We start from the raw sequence: 15,567 nt of genomic DNA, 5'->3' as shown, positions 1-15,567 counted from the left end.
CATGAATCCAACTCACATAATCCAACCCAATCCAATATCAAATTCTTCCTTCACATATTACAATTTAATCAAAGAAAAACATGAATCACTAGCCCATAGAAAATCTTGACAGAACAATTCATCTACAGTGGAAATCAAAGGGGAAAAAATACTAATGGAGACTTACACTGATGCATGAATAAGGATCGGTTGCCAATATCTCAGCAGGGGCTTAAATCCATTGATACCCAAACCTAACCATCATTCAACCACCTCCAAAGTTTAATCCAAATATTATTCCACTTATGGAAGTAATTAGGTTTACACAAACCCAGGAAATCAGAATCAGGGCTTACCCTCATCGATTGCTCCCTCCCCTATAATGAATCCCTGGGGGCTGCACCCAGCGACAATGGCAGTGAGCAGGAGAGGTCGGCGATCTACTCATAATGAGATCCTGACTGCCATCTGCTGTGGTTGACATTCTTTAGTCTCTATCGGGCTAGGAAACTTACAACATGAAAAACATTTCGAATGTAGTGTACCGTGGATGATCGAGATGAGGAGGAGCTACCGGTGGTGGAATGGATGATGGCCTTAGATTGGAACAGAAGCTCTCTAATGGTGGAAACTAGGGCACAAGGAGGATCAGTAGCGATCGATTGTAGAGGTAAGACTAGGTGGCAATCGGTCAGAGGAAGAAGATTGATGAACCATTGCCCGTGGCCAAAGAGGGGCTAATAGTAGCTCCCACCATGACTGGTAGTGCGCAACAATGGTGGCGTCGGCCGATAGGGGCTACTCGACGAGGCTAACAATGATTGGGAGACACCGTGAGATTGAGGGAGAGTTAGATCGGGAGAGGGGATTGACGACTCGACCCTCACAACAGCGATGGTGGTGGCACTGGGCCATCAGGAAACTCGAGGTGGTGTGACACTCGGGAGGCGACGACATCGGGCTTGAGAGAAGGGAGAGGGGCATTGACGATGGAATGGAAATGGGGAAGACTTAGGTTAGGATATTTAAACCTAAGTTTCAATACTTGTACTTAGTTTAATTAGATTTATCAACTCCTCGTTTAAATAAGTATTCTAAACATCCTCTTTCTTGGCCTAAGAGATTCATTCCCTTAAATGTATTATACGGACTTCGTTTAATTCCTAAAAAATTTCTAAAAATTTTCATAAAATTTTATAAGATTATTTCTTTAATAACACTTATTATTTTATTATTCTTTTTTATCGTATCTTACATGGGCTCTAATACCACTTGTAGGTGTCGGTTAGGCTGGCTAGAGGGGGATGAATAGCACTACAATCAGAGTTAGAAGAAATCTCTTGCTATTGAACTTAGGCAAGGACACAAGATTAATTAGGCATAAACAATTAACATTAAAAGAATAACAACTTAAAAAGAATAAGTAAGAAACTAGAGTTTACTTAGTTATAACCTAAGTGGTTGTTAATCTAAGGTAGTTGAAAGCACTAAAAAGATCTCATTCGTTGAAGGAGAAGAAGCCTCTTACTCTCTTTGATAGTTCAGAAATTAACTAGGAATTAAATTTAGTAGTTATTATTTGATTCCTAGTTCCACGTGGCTTTATAGCCTCCTAGGATCAATTAGCATTGCTTGGAGGCGCCTCCAAAGAACTCCAGGATGCCTCCAAGTAGATAAAACTTTATCTCCTCTTCAATGGTCAGCCAACGACTAACCAATGACTTTCTAATTTAAGGACACCTCCATCAAGATGTGTGAGGGTGCCTCCAAGTTGCTTCAGGAAGCCTCCATCAATAGCACAAGGGAGCCTCCATCAATAGCATGAGGGTGCCTCCATTCTTAATCCAAGGCACTTCCAACTTCATTAGACATGCCTCCATTAGCTGCCTTCAGCCTGTTAACCTCCAAATGGTTAGGTCTTCCTCGCTCTTCTTTGGGTGATGCTTTGACTATCCAAAATTGAGCTCACTCGAATCCAATTCCGACCTTCTCCTCAGCAGGTTTCCTCCCTAGCTTCTCATCCCTCGGATATGCCACACACATTCTTCTCATCCACAGGTGTACTCTTCCGCAGCTTCTTGTCCCTCGGATGCACCGAGCCCGTCAACTCACTTTCCGTGTCATCATTCTCGTCCGCTATATCTTCCGCTCAACTTCTTATGTTCCTAAGTTCCTTTACACTTAGACACAAGGCATCAAACATAATATGACATAACTTGACTTGGTTAACCACATCAAAACCAACCCTGGGTACTTACACAACCACCCTTGTGAATACTAGGGGGGAGGGGTTGAATAATATAATTGAAATTTCTTCATTTTTTTCTTTCTTTTTCTATCAGAGTCGTTAGTGCAGGATCATAAAGACTGGGGGGGGGGGGGGGGGGGGGGGAATAGAATTTCGTCACTCTAAAATCATGAGAATACGTAGAGGAAAAGAACAGAAAAGATAAGTGCTAATACAAGTAGTTTTACTTAGTTCGAAGTCTTCAACGACTCCTATTCTAAGACAATGCAATAATTAAATTATACTGCCAATAGAAGAATGAAAACTTGATCGTTGGTTGTTGGAGCAGATTTTTAATATCCCTGAGACCTTTTTAGGGCAGCACGTGAGTACGAAAGTTATAGCAATTGATGTGCTAGAGATTCTAGTTGAACCTGCTTATATAGACTGTTCCAACCGTGTGGAGCTCCTCTCCGGGTGCTTGGAGTGTGCTGATGTGGGTGTACCTCATCAAAAGTTTATCCGCAAACTTTATCCATGTCCGAGTGCTCAGAACCATCCGGGCTCCTGGATGGTGGCGTGTGTCGGCCAAATAATGATCACCGCCTTAGCTGGTTGCCTCCTGTCACACCCAGCTTGTCTGGGCACCCTAGAGCAACTCTAAGTGCCTGAACCTCTGGGCGCCTAGACAAGCTTTGGGCACCTAGATAGTCTTCTTCCAGCTTTTTCCCTGCATCAAAGTGTTTAGAAAAAATACCCTACAACACAGAGTTAGAATGGTATAAAATAAATATAATGATTATTAATTAGATCCTATATTTCAAAGACTAGAATTTAGTTATGGTCTCATCTTAAACTTCTAAAATGGCTCTAAGGTGGGTCGACGCCTTTAACCCCTAACTGGGGCTCGTCCTCACTAGACACTACAACAAAAACCCTCATAGACATCGGTTATCCACCGATGTCTATTACATTTTCGACCGATGTCTATGAAGGCGATGTAAAAGGTCTGCCATTTTAGACATCGGGTTAAAACCGGTGTAGTATCACTCAACGACATCGGGTGTAAAACTGATGTAGTATTATATGTTAATAACACCAGTTTTGGCAGCGGTATACGACCGATGTAATATTAGTTAAGGACACCGGTTTTGCAGCGGTGGAAAACCGATGTAATATCAGTATTGTTTAACGACACAAATTTGATTTCCGAAATAGTGAAAAACCAATATTATCACCAAACAAATTATAAAATTAAGTTAATATTATTAATTCACTAAGAAAATCACAAATAAAAATGCACTGATGTATCTAAACACACCAAGTCAATATCCATATAACCAACACATAAATATTCTTCTTACAACATAAAAAGATAATAGATATTGTGCACATCAAGTCAGTATCCACAAATTACACATAACTATTCTTCACAAGCTGTTGAATCGCTAGGCGAAGCCTCTTATCACAAGGACGATGATATAACACGAGTGTTTAGTTTGCACCATCAAATCCATTTCATTGTCGCTGTCTACTACAATCTTGAATCGGTGCGGGTCGTTCCGGTATAGCTCAACCTGCAAACGAATGATGAGATTGTAAACCATAAACAGAAGTGTGTTCATCATTTGCTTAGTTTAACATATAGTCAATTATCAGTTCTAGTAGGGTAAATAATCCAGAAACTCGACTCGTATCAATGAGTTTGCACAGGCATTGCTAAAACGTGCCGTCAACTTTGCTGTAGAGAACTTACATGAAAAGGAGGGGCATAGGTTCCACGAATTTCAGTATTGGGAAATAAAGTCTTAGAACCAGGTTTAACAACTTTGACCCTTTTTCTGTTAACTTCTAGAATTCTTCTTTCAAGATTTCCTGCACCTGGAGCCTGTGAGTGACAATTTGATGAAAGAACAATTAGCCAAGGAAGATGATCATTAGTAGGGCTCTAGAAGTGAGCAATTACCTCCTTTGTAGACCTGTCTTTCTCACAAAGTACCCTTATATAATTGAACATCATAGATATGATTGTAACATTCAACAAGAAACATATACATAGTTGATGGTAATAGTCAGTTGATGGTAATTACACGATCTTTTGAAATGAAAGGATACAACTGAAACCTAGTGTAAGGATACACCATCTAAAATGAACATGGATAGGATATTTTAATATTTCTACAAGAAACCTAGTGCATATCAACTGATATCACATACAGAAAACTTTTCCGACCTTCTCAACCCAGCTGGATTCTTTGTGTTCTACTATGAATGGATTGTTGACCTTGGAAATCAGTTCCATCTGAAGTAGTAATTTGGAAACCAAATTAACTAGAAAGATAAAACAAATACTAATGTAGCAATAGTGTGACAGATGAAGCATTATGGAAATTGATTGGTAGAAAATAGAGCATGAGGGAACTATTCACCATACCTCTTGGTAGGCAGACTTGCGGCACCTGTCAGTCTGTTTTGCAAGACGAATCTTTTTCAAGACATACCTTCAATAACATTGCAGAAGGGAGTTTTAGTATGATTCAAATAAAAACGAGTCGGAGAGAAAACAGAAGCATATGATTTTGCATCTTTGCTTACTTCTTCTTCTCAATTTTATGTCTCACTAGAAAAAGTATCCTTATACGATTGAACATCATAGATATGTAAAAATCATTGTCAAAAAAAATTAACGCAGTATGATGTGCGAATTGCAGTACTTGAAAGTTGTTTGAGATGCTTTTTACATGTATGCTGAAGATTATTTTTATAAAGGAAAAAATGAAACAGGCAAGTCAAAAAATCTGCCTTTTTTGTATCACTTCTCCAAAAACAAATCTATAAGCAAGTGATACCATGACTTGAGAAGTATTGTTGATCGCATCATGGAAAATGAACCAAGCAAGGCCTCTTGTAGTGTTTTCTCATGTTTTTCCATTGCTTAGTTAATTGTTATGAATAGTTAATTCAGAACTCAATCTGCTATTGTGCCAAATGATTGCATGCTACGTATTAATTGAGAAAACGATTAAGGGAAATTGATAGAATTTTCAGGAGTGAAATACATGATACAAAGAAACTTACTGAGACTTGTAAAATATCTTCACAAGCTAATGCAACATCCAGTAGAAAAAGGCATACACAGAGAACTATTTACTGCATAGGAAAAAATAGCAAGGCAGAATAAAAAGAATCATCTTATCAATAACTCATAAGATAATTAAATTAAGGCATACCTCTTTAATTGGCTCGATATTCTGGAACAACTTTTTGAGAACAGATAATGACTGTGCATACTCATGGATATGGTAGAGAATGATTGCCTGTGAAGAACCAAATTAACAAAAATACTAAGAAGAGAGCAATTTATAACTCATTCACTAATTATGGAAAGAAAAATTTTGACAAAATGCGGTGAACTACATACAATATTCAACATTGTTACTGAAACATCAAACTCTTGGGCATGGACAACTCTACTGCTATTTATCTTTCAGAGTCAATCTAGTCCACAAAAGTATGCGCAAGCTCTTCACTCTGCTCCTATAACCAATATAGTTATTAATCAAAGAGTGCATGTAAAATATCTTTTCAGTTGCAAGAACAATGCTAGTTTAAGAAATAATAGAATATTGATTGAATGAATAAACATGGATTAAACAACTAGAGTTCTAATACATATAACATGCAGTCATAAAACATCCATTTACAATCTAAATGCTAAAACAGAAAAGAAACTTATCATAATAAATCAAGGGAAGTAAACTTTTAGAAACCTTTTCAACCCAGGAATCTTTATAATCCACAATAAATGGGCTTCTTACTTTTGAAATTAGCTCCATCTGCAATAGTGGCAAAGATAAACAAAATGAATAAATAGCACGCAAACACTATACAGAACACATGCTATTACGAGCATATGAACAAGATGGCTATTGACTTTTTTTCTATATAGATGAGGTAGCAAGCAAACAAAGCGAATGATATGGAGATACCTGTAGTATAAATGGAAAGACTAAGATAGAACCCAAGAAATGAGTTAGACAAGAGAAAGGAAGAGAATGATATGGAGATAGAGCAAGCAAAGAACTACAACAGTAGAAAAGATAGATCACAACCCTCACCTCTTGTTCTCGACCTTATGCTTCACCAGTAGAGCTGACCCAAATGCACCTTTCCCTATCTGCTCCAAAACCTCATACTAATCCATTTCACAACCAATCTTCACCCAGGTCATCTATATTAACACGACCCTTTTCTCCTAAGATGCGGTGAAATCAAACCTTTCCTTACCAAACTGCAACCAAACATTCCAAGAAACCCTATGTTATAGACTCATACATCATAAATGAATTTAATGTGCTAACGACAACCAATAAAAGCAGAGATAAAAAATCAACCCGAATGTGGGATTCTTAGCAAATCGAGAAGGGTAACAGAAGGGGAAAAAAGCCAAGTAAGAATGATGCTTAAATTCATTAAACACATCTACAAACTTGCACATGACTACTACATTACAGTTGTATGTATGAAACTCATAGATAACATGACTACTCAACTGTTTCTTAGTAACTCCTCATACTATGTTGACTTTACAAGTTTTTAGAGTAACAATTAGTCTACAAAACAAGTTAAATTCTCTAGAAAAATGAAATGCATGAACTTTGAGCTTGCAACTGAAGATAGGATTTAAAATCAGCTTTAGGAGCATATGTGACTTAGTCAAATCACAAACTAAATAAATCGACTATATACCTTGCTCATGAAGCAGTTCATCGACCACCACAGCAACCTTTGCAAGGACACAATACACAAATATATCAGCCAAGCAATTCCCACAAAAAGAATACTGACAATTTCATCATGCCAAACCTTATTAAAATGTTCATATTTCTTATTGCCCAAACTAAACACACCAAATTGAAGATTTTCCAACCAGGTTCCTCTCTCTTTCCCCTATAAAAACTAATAATCAGCAATCGATCAAGGCAAAAGGATTATTGGTAGAATAGATTAACTAAATGTGCATGCTTCCAGAACCTCTGTAAACCATTTGTAGAACCGGGCAACATTATCAGTAGGCTCGCCATCTCCATACCTAAAGAAAACAAAGGGATCAGCTCGAACTTTGAGGAAACTGATCATTTATAAAAACAAAAAATCCTTATCTTTCAACTTACGTAGCCAAGAAGAACAAAGCCAGGCTCTCCTTTTTTAGGTTCTCCTCGTACTCATCATCCTCAGTAGCATATTCGTCCTATAATTGAGGAAACTAACTACAGATCAGTCAATTAATCAGTAGTATTTCCAATTATCTGAAACAGAAGGAAGATGATCTTACGATATCCACGAGTTTAAATATGGCATTAGGGTATCGTGCTTTTGCCTCCTCGGCCAGCGCCTAGAAGGGGGGAAAATCTAAGATCATGGGAGAAAAATTCAAAAAATGAACTACTCGGATAAAAACCCTAACCTTCGCGAACCCCTCAGCCGTCCTGGTCTGCGTACCAAAGAAGACAGTGACCTCCTTCTTCCCTTGGTCCTCCTCTGTATCCATCTGGGTCTTCACCACTAGCGACTTCGGCGGCTCGGCGGGCTTCCTTCCGCTCGATCGCCAGATGAAGAAGATTCCACGCAACCGACGAGCACGACGATGACAATGCTCAGGATGGCGATCAGCAGCCGGTTCTCCACGAACACATCCCCGGTGCCGGAATCGAGCCCATATCCGTCGGAGAGGGAGGCGACGACGGCCGACAAGAGATCGAGCGACGAGGCCTTCTCGGAACCTATCTGCATCTTGGCAGATCGAGCGGTGAATCGAAAGCACAGATCTCCGATCTCTGTTTCTATCTGCTTCGATTTAGGAGAACGAAGGAGGTCGAGATTGGGTCGGCGATGGGAAGGGAGGAGAAGATAGAGGCAGAGAAGGTGAGTTGCCCAAAGATGGCTCTCTGTCTCTGCCTCCCGTGGACGGCGTCATATAGGTTTAGGTAGGAAGGAAGAGTTGAAGTGTTGAAAATTTTAGCTAAGTATTGGTGGAAAAAATAAATTATTTTATTTTGGTTCATTAACACCACTTTTAACAACAGTTTTTTACTATCCGATTTCGTAGATAGAACAAGAAAATTATCATAGACACCGGTTTTAAAAACCGTTGTTAAAACCAGTGTCTATTAACTAAAAATGGGTGCTCATAGACATCGGCTAAAAAAATCGATGTCTATTAGCGAAAATCTGCGCTCATAGACATCGGTTTTTGGAAAACCGGTGTAAAATACTCAAAGACATTGGTTTTTACTTAAAACCGTTGTTGTTCCACTGATGTCTATGAGGGTTTTTGTTGTAGTGAGAACTCTCTCCTCCAGTGCTTACCTCACTTACCATTGTAGACCTACTTGTGTCACGCCCTGGGGGTATACTTGTCTGCCAAACCGGATGATACCCTTAGTGACAATATGAGAAATACAATATCAAACTTAGATCAAGCAAAATAACACACCAATGCAATAAAATCAACCAGATACAAATGTCAATACGTGTATGTATCTGTGTACATGTGACTATATTAGACTAACCAAAAACATATCCAACGATATAAATATTCAATACAAAATAAAACCAAAACTACAAGCAGTGAAAACTAGATCAAACAACTTGAAAAGAAATCTAAACTCGAGTGGAATCAGCAGCCAGGACCTCTGAGCGACACGACACACCCTCTATCTGCTAACATGGAGATAGATAAAAAAAAATAAGGGGTAGTGAGTATAAAATACTTAGCGGGTATAAGAAGATAGTGCATGATCAATATAGTATACGAAGATCAAAGGATGCAGTCTCAAGTAAAATACTTACTACAAAAGTAAAAGTACCAACATAAAATCATCTACTAAACAAACTGTAACCAATAATGTAATCCTTTACTAACCTACTCCACTAGGTATAACTAATAAATCAGGAATACATAAAATACATACAAAAACCACTTGTATAAACTCAGCACATAATAAGCATATAACAAACATATAACAAGTCCTGACTGCACGTAACAGCATGTTACCACAAATGGGTCTCGTGGGCGGTCAGGGTATCCACTATCTACGGGCAACAATATATGCTACAACCATCTGGTCAAGTAGGTAGATAGGATGAGGTAGCTATCTAACTCCTCAAGTATTGGCTGCGTGTGATAATACATGCTATCACCAACTGGTCTAGTGGACAGTCAAAGCATATAAATGTCATTGTTTGTGAGCGGCAATACATGCTACCACCACCTAGTCTAGTGGGTAGACAAGACGTGTAGCTATCTTGCTATGGACTATGGGCGATAATACATGCTACCACTATCTGATCTAGTGGCCAGTCTAGAGGTAAATCTATATACACAATAATGACCAAACTAGTTAAAATAATCACATTTAAAGGTAAAGCTCTACAAGATACACTATGATATCTTAAACATAATGACACAAGTATAATTAGTAATAAATGACATGGATAGCAACGAGACTTCAAGGATATCAAATAGACTAAATGTAAGATCAAGCAATAATGTATCAACTCAAGAAGCAAATAGAGTGGAGTCAAGGTAAGCAGTAACTACTGTCTAATTAATAAACAATAATAAATACGCATGCACTAAGATCAAAGAAACTATGGAGATCAAAGTAGGAACTACCCACCTCAAATTTAAAATGCCTTAACTGCCTTTAAGTGAGGGGTCTATCTCGAGCTTGAATCCTAAAGTATAGGATACAAATCAAAATTAAGTAGTCCTGTCATTCTAATATTCATAAATAACCCACCTAAGTTAATCATTCATATATTCTCCTTTTCTAGTCATCATTTAACCTTCTTAATCATGGTATAACAAATTCTTATCAAGACCTTTCAATTCTTCACTTAACTTATGGTTTAATTATATCAACTTATATTACTTCCAATCACATTATTAATTAAGCAATAAGTATAGATAATTAACCTAATTAATCGGAAACAAATTCATTACACTCAGATTAATGATAATATGATTTAATCAAGATTTATCTAATTCTAATCAATCATCTAAATAATTAGTTAATAATCTAATCATCAATAAATCATATAATCACTTTAATCAACCTAATTACACCAATTAATCAAATTAACATATAGCCCTAATTAACCTCAATTAATATTATCGGTACTGGTAGTCTTCACTAGTGGTTGTGGGTCCCCGGTGAACGTCGATTTGCGTTGGCCTGACGGTTGGATGGGGAATGCAGTACCTGGCAGAGACTAGTGACAAGCTGCAATGACGGTAGAACATAGCGAAGGTAGGCATGAGGAGGTGGGTGGCTATTGGTCAACAAAGACGCTTGGCGATGACTCTTGGAAGCGACAGTGTCAAGTATCGAGATGATAGCACATAGAAGAGGAGGCAATGTTAGTGGCTATTCAATGGCAAGGTTAGACTGTGACAACGGCTCTCCCCCTAGCCGATGGTGAGATTATAGTAGTAAATTTTGTGGCGCGACATCATATGGAGGCGGGAAAAGGAAGGTGGAGGAGATGGTCACTGCGCCCACGTGGGCAAAGTGTTGGTGCAGGGTGCACAATAATTAAACCTGAGTTTTAATGTTATCAAAGGTTTAAGTTAAGTCTTGTTATGATCTAATAAATTAACTGTGTATGCAGGTTGTTTACTCAATCGGGAAAGCCCTAGTCACGACTAGGTAGGAAAGACTTAGCAGATCGTGGAAGCCAAATGGAAAGACCAAGTGGGTCGAGAGGATTCGACACTTGGCGAGAAAGCTCGATAGGTTTGGAGGACCGAAGATCAAGGGAAAGTTTTGGTGGTTTGATCCGATGCTAAGTGGCAAAGTCCAAACAGGTCTGGAGGACCAAGGTTTGGCAGGTAGGTTGAGGTAAGAAATTGGAGGAGTGACAGTGATGTAGTGTTTTGGGAAGGAACAAACCCTAGGTCGCTAATCCAATTGAAGAAATCGAGAAGTTTCCAAGTTGAGATTAAGACAGTGTTACTGTCTATTACTACTCATGCATCTTACTATTATTCAAATATTACTGTGCTAACTTTGTTTTGTAGGAGCTTTCATTCTAACTCTGTGTTGCAAGAACCAAAGTTTATCAGTCGACCGAACTAAGTTGATTTGGACCAGAGATCAATTGAAGTAGAGTTGGTAAAGTGACTAATCGGTCGACCACACCCATGGATCGATCGACCGAACCCATGGATCGGTTGACTGAACCTTGATGATGTGGCACAGTACAAATCAACCATAAATAAAGATGGAAGCTAGCCTGATTAGTTGACTGAACAAAAGGATTGATCGACCGAATGATCATCGCATTAAAACCGCATTAATGAAGAATCTTGATGAACGGGGAAAGTGCACCGTTTGGTCGACCGAACAAGGTGATTGGTCGACTGAACCATTAAATATCATCAATGTCTGAAGATCGGATCTCAGTGAAGAAGGAAGGGAGTGAGTTCGGTCGACCGAATGTTGATGATTCTTATAAAAAGGAGCTCGAGATCCGAGGCTCAGTAACAAATCAAGACAATCTATTATTCTGTTCATCCTGTGAAAAGCTTCTGTTCGTCTACGCTTCAATTTGACAAGCAAGCTGCTCCATCCAAAAGAACTGACCAAGCTTCATCTTCTACATATTGTCAGTATACCTTTTTAAAGCTTATATTGTTTTAATTTCTAAAAGATAGTAGTTTATTACGATCTTACATTCTCCATATTGTACGCACTACTTTCCGGAGGTTTTTCGAAAAGAAGAGTTTTAGTGAATTGTCCAACAGTCCGATCAAGGATCGTGGGTCTTGGAGTAGGAGTCGACCTAGGCTCCAAACCAAGTAACCAACTTGTGTCATCTATGTTGCTTTCATTTTAATTTCTGCTGCTTATTCTGATTTGTTTTACAAGCACAAGAAAAGTTTTTAACGTGCAATATTTAGCCCCCCCTATCGCATTCTTCGATCATTCAATTATTATCAGAGTCTAGTAGCTCTGAAAATACTTAATCATTTTTTAAAGTAGTTTTAAAAACTTTTTCTTTTCTTCTTAAAATGATTTTTTTCTTAATTTTTATATCCCTCATTACTAATCCCAAGACGAGAGTCTTGGAAATCTTCCTCTCCTTTTTCTTTGATAGCAAGGATGACAAGCTCCTACTAAGAAGGGTACAACACAGTTCTCCCTCCATTGTTTAAAGGAGAGAACTTCAGCTACTAGAAGAACATAATGGAGTGCTACCTGAAGTCCAACATCGAACTCTGGTTCACCATACTCAAAGGATACACTCCCCTGATGGTAGATGGAAAGCTGGTCTAGAAGACTGGACTCCTCTGATGATCAAGAAGGCGCAACCGAACTACAAAGCAATCAACATCATTCAATGCAACCTAACGATGAAGGAACTGAATCGAGTTGGGCCCTACAAAAATATAAAAGAATTCTAGGATCATCTAGTAAAGTTGCACGAAGGAACCGATGAATCTAAGGTAAACAAAAGGGATTTGTTATTGAATAATTTGTTTAAGATTAAAATGTTTCCCAGAGAGATGGCCACGCTACTACACGCTCGACTGAAAGACATTCTCAATGGCCTACATCTAATCGGACACAACCTGGAGAACCGTGGCACAATAAGGTACACATTAAATGCTTTCCCAAAATATTTTATGGGCATCAATAGTAGATGCATACAAAGTTTCAAGGGATCTTTCAAATCTTAAATTAGATGAACTATTTTGTGAATTAGAATTATATGAACAGTCTAACTTGATTCAAGTCAAGAAAGGAATTGCTTTGTATGTAGGATCAAGCAAAGAAACCAAGATCAGGGCCAAGAAGGAATCAAAAAGTGAGTCTGACTCAGACTCAACCAATTAAGAGGAGCTGGTCAACATGGTTAGAAAACTACTAACAAAGAAGAAATTCAAAAGGAGCACCATGAAGACACCAGTCAACCAGATATAAAACAAATAAGAAATGATTTGTTATGGATGCAACAAAAAGGGGTATCTAAAAAAAGAATGTCCTAACCAGAGGGAGGAAAATTCAAAGTCAACAAGAAGAAAGAAGGCCTTTAAAGTGACATGGGATGAGTCATCTTTCGAAGAATCCGATGTGGAAGAACTGAAGAACTCAAGCCATCTTGCCCTTATGGCAAGAAATGAAGATTCCAAGTCCAAGGAAGAGTACGAGTCCGAGACTAACACCGACTCCGAGAGAAGCCACAGATCCATATCCATTTCCGAAGGTATCGATATAATAACATTTTATTCCAAGTCGAATTTACTTAAAGTAGTTAAATGTCTCCTTAAAAATTAACAAAAATTGAAAAATAAAATAACTTATTACTCAAAGAAATTGACCACCTTAAGAAGCAAGTTAACTTGATTAACTTAGCTAACCAAGTTCAAGTTGGAACTTCAACTCAAATTGTAAAACTTGAGAAAGAAAATTCCAACCTGAAAGGTCAAGTCGAGTTACTCAAGAAAATATTGGAAAAGTTTGAATTGGGATCCAGGTGTCTAAATATGATATTTGAGTTGCAACAAGCCGTGTACAAAAAATCGGGACTTGGTTATAATCCTAACAAAATCAACAAACCGTATCTATCTTTAATCAGTCAAAATGTTAAAACTCAAGTCCAAGCATGAGTCCCTAAAAAATGTTTAACTAAACCAATCAAACCAAACCAATATTTGATCCCTAAGAGCCAAATTCATTACTTAGATAGACCGTATCTAAGCTATGACTCAGGGGGAGCAAATAAAAAATTGGTTCAACCAACTTGATCTACTATGCATGCTTAGGATTAGGTTTACTTTTCTGCTTAGGTTAGAATGGTTTGTTAAAAAGGTTTACCAAACCCTAATAACATAGCATTGGAATGGATTGAGATGATAGTACGTCAAGGAAACTTTGTCGAAGGCATGTCTAGGCTGAATCTTGTGTATTCTACTTGGTGCAATAGACTTAGTGGATCTGCCCGAAGCTACCCTAGTCAAACATGGGCTAGTTAGACCAAAACTTAGTATTAAGTTTTTTAGACAAAAGTATTTTGGAAAGTATTCAGCAAGTGATCCACCGTTGATACACAAGAAGGTCATATGTCTTGCCACTGAACTGAAAACTTATCCTTAGGAAGTCTGCTTGATTAACCCAAAGCTAAGTTTGAATCTAGCATGGGTTAAACAACATTTTTTTTATAGGCTCTTTATTCAAATCAACTAAAACTTAACCTTAAAATTAAAATTCTAAACTAATCAAAATTAATTAAAACTTAAAATTAATTAAAACTTAAATTCAAACTTAAATCTTTAAATTTAAAATTAAAAACATAACTAAAATATTGAAATCTAAAATTAATTAAAACATAAACTCAAACTTAAATTTTTAAACTCAATTAACTTAAACTTAAAATATATCTTAAACCCTAAATCTAAAATTATTTTAAACTTAATTTAAAGTTAAATTTGAAAAATAATTAAAACTTAAATCCAAAGTCAATTTAACTAAATTTAACTTTTAAAAAATATTTATTAATCTAACTTAGAACTCAACTTAAAATTATTGAATAAAAAATTATTATTAACTTAAAAATTAGATTAAAATTATTAACTTAAATCAAAATAATTAACATAAATTAAAATAAAAGTATTAAGTTAAAATATTAAATCTAAAATTGTTAACTTAACCTCAAAATAAATTAAAATCTCTAAATTAATCTTAAATTAAAAATTTAATAAAAACAAACTAATATAATTAAAATTTGTCCTTAAAACTATTTTAAAACTTAATTTAAAATTCTAAAACTTAATTATAATTATTTTAAAACTAAATTATCTTAAAACCTAATCAAAATTAATCAAAACTTAAAATTCAAAATTAAAATTTTAAATTAAAACCTAATTAAATTTAAAATTAAAAACCTAATTAATTATTAAACCTAAAATTTAGTAATTAAAAAAAATGGATCGGTCAACCGAACACCAAGTTTGGTCGACCAAACACGCCATGAATCTGAATCTTGTTGCTAATTGACTAAGCCAACCAATTAATTTTTCAGTCGACCTAAATACCCATTCAGCCGACCAAAAACATAACTTCACTGCAGCGAATTCAACCTATCTTTAGTTGTTTGGTCGACCAAACACTATGTTCAGTCGACCGAACACTATGTTCAGTCGACCGAAAACCTAACTTCAACCTTATCTACTGCTCTGAAATTCTACCATGATCAATTTATCGGTTGACTGAAAGACCGGTTCTGTCGATCGAAACCCAATCAATTATTTCTAATTGATTGGTTTTTAAGGGATCGGTCGACTGAACCCCTTT

The 15,567-nt window shown here is 36.9% G+C and overlaps 1 protein-coding gene and 1 long non-coding RNA gene across 2 annotated transcripts; both read right to left on the bottom strand.

Annotated features, from left to right (window-relative positions):
- Positions 1 to 3,654: 3,654 nt before the first annotated feature.
- On the bottom strand, positions 3,655 to 4,226 carry LOC122022962 (187-kDa microtubule-associated protein AIR9-like). Its single transcript, XM_042581063.1, has 3 exons — positions 4,173 to 4,226; positions 3,963 to 4,094; positions 3,655 to 3,783 (listed from the first exon to the last, which is right to left on the bottom strand). The coding sequence occupies exons 1-3, from the start codon at positions 4,224 to 4,226 to the stop codon at positions 3,655 to 3,657; spliced, it is 315 nt and encodes a 104-aa protein (XP_042436997.1).
- A 1,227-nt stretch (positions 4,227 to 5,453) lies between these two features.
- On the bottom strand, positions 5,454 to 6,122 carry LOC122025698. The gene is made up of 3 exons (XR_006123810.1): positions 5,977 to 6,122; positions 5,628 to 5,743; positions 5,454 to 5,523 (listed from the first exon to the last, which is right to left on the bottom strand). It is a non-coding gene; the product is annotated as an uncharacterized LOC122025698 (long non-coding RNA).
- Between the last annotated feature and the right edge of the window lie 9,445 nt (positions 6,123 to 15,567).

This window comes from Zingiber officinale, chromosome 9B, assembly GCF_018446385.1.
Source record: "Zingiber officinale cultivar Zhangliang chromosome 9B, Zo_v1.1, whole genome shotgun sequence".
NCBI classification, from domain to species: Eukaryota; Viridiplantae; Streptophyta; class Magnoliopsida; order Zingiberales; family Zingiberaceae; genus Zingiber; species Zingiber officinale.
The sequence above is the reverse complement of the archived record's forward strand: the minus strand, read 5'-3'. Positions and strand labels throughout refer to the sequence as shown.

Excerpts from the sequence above, each read along its gene's own strand:
- LOC122022962 (XM_042581063.1), bottom strand. The coding sequence starts at position 4,226 with ATGATGTTCAATTATATAAGGGTACTTTGTGAGAAAGACAGGTCTACA. Across the intron at positions 4,095-4,172 it reads AAGACAGGTCTACAAAGGAG|GCTCCAGGTGCAGGAAATCT; the intron begins GTAATTGCTCAC and ends TGTCACTCACAG. Across the intron at positions 3,784-3,962 it reads CCTATGCCCCTCCTTTTCAT|GTTGAGCTATACCGGAACGA; the intron begins GTAAGTTCTCTA and ends ATTCGTTTGCAG.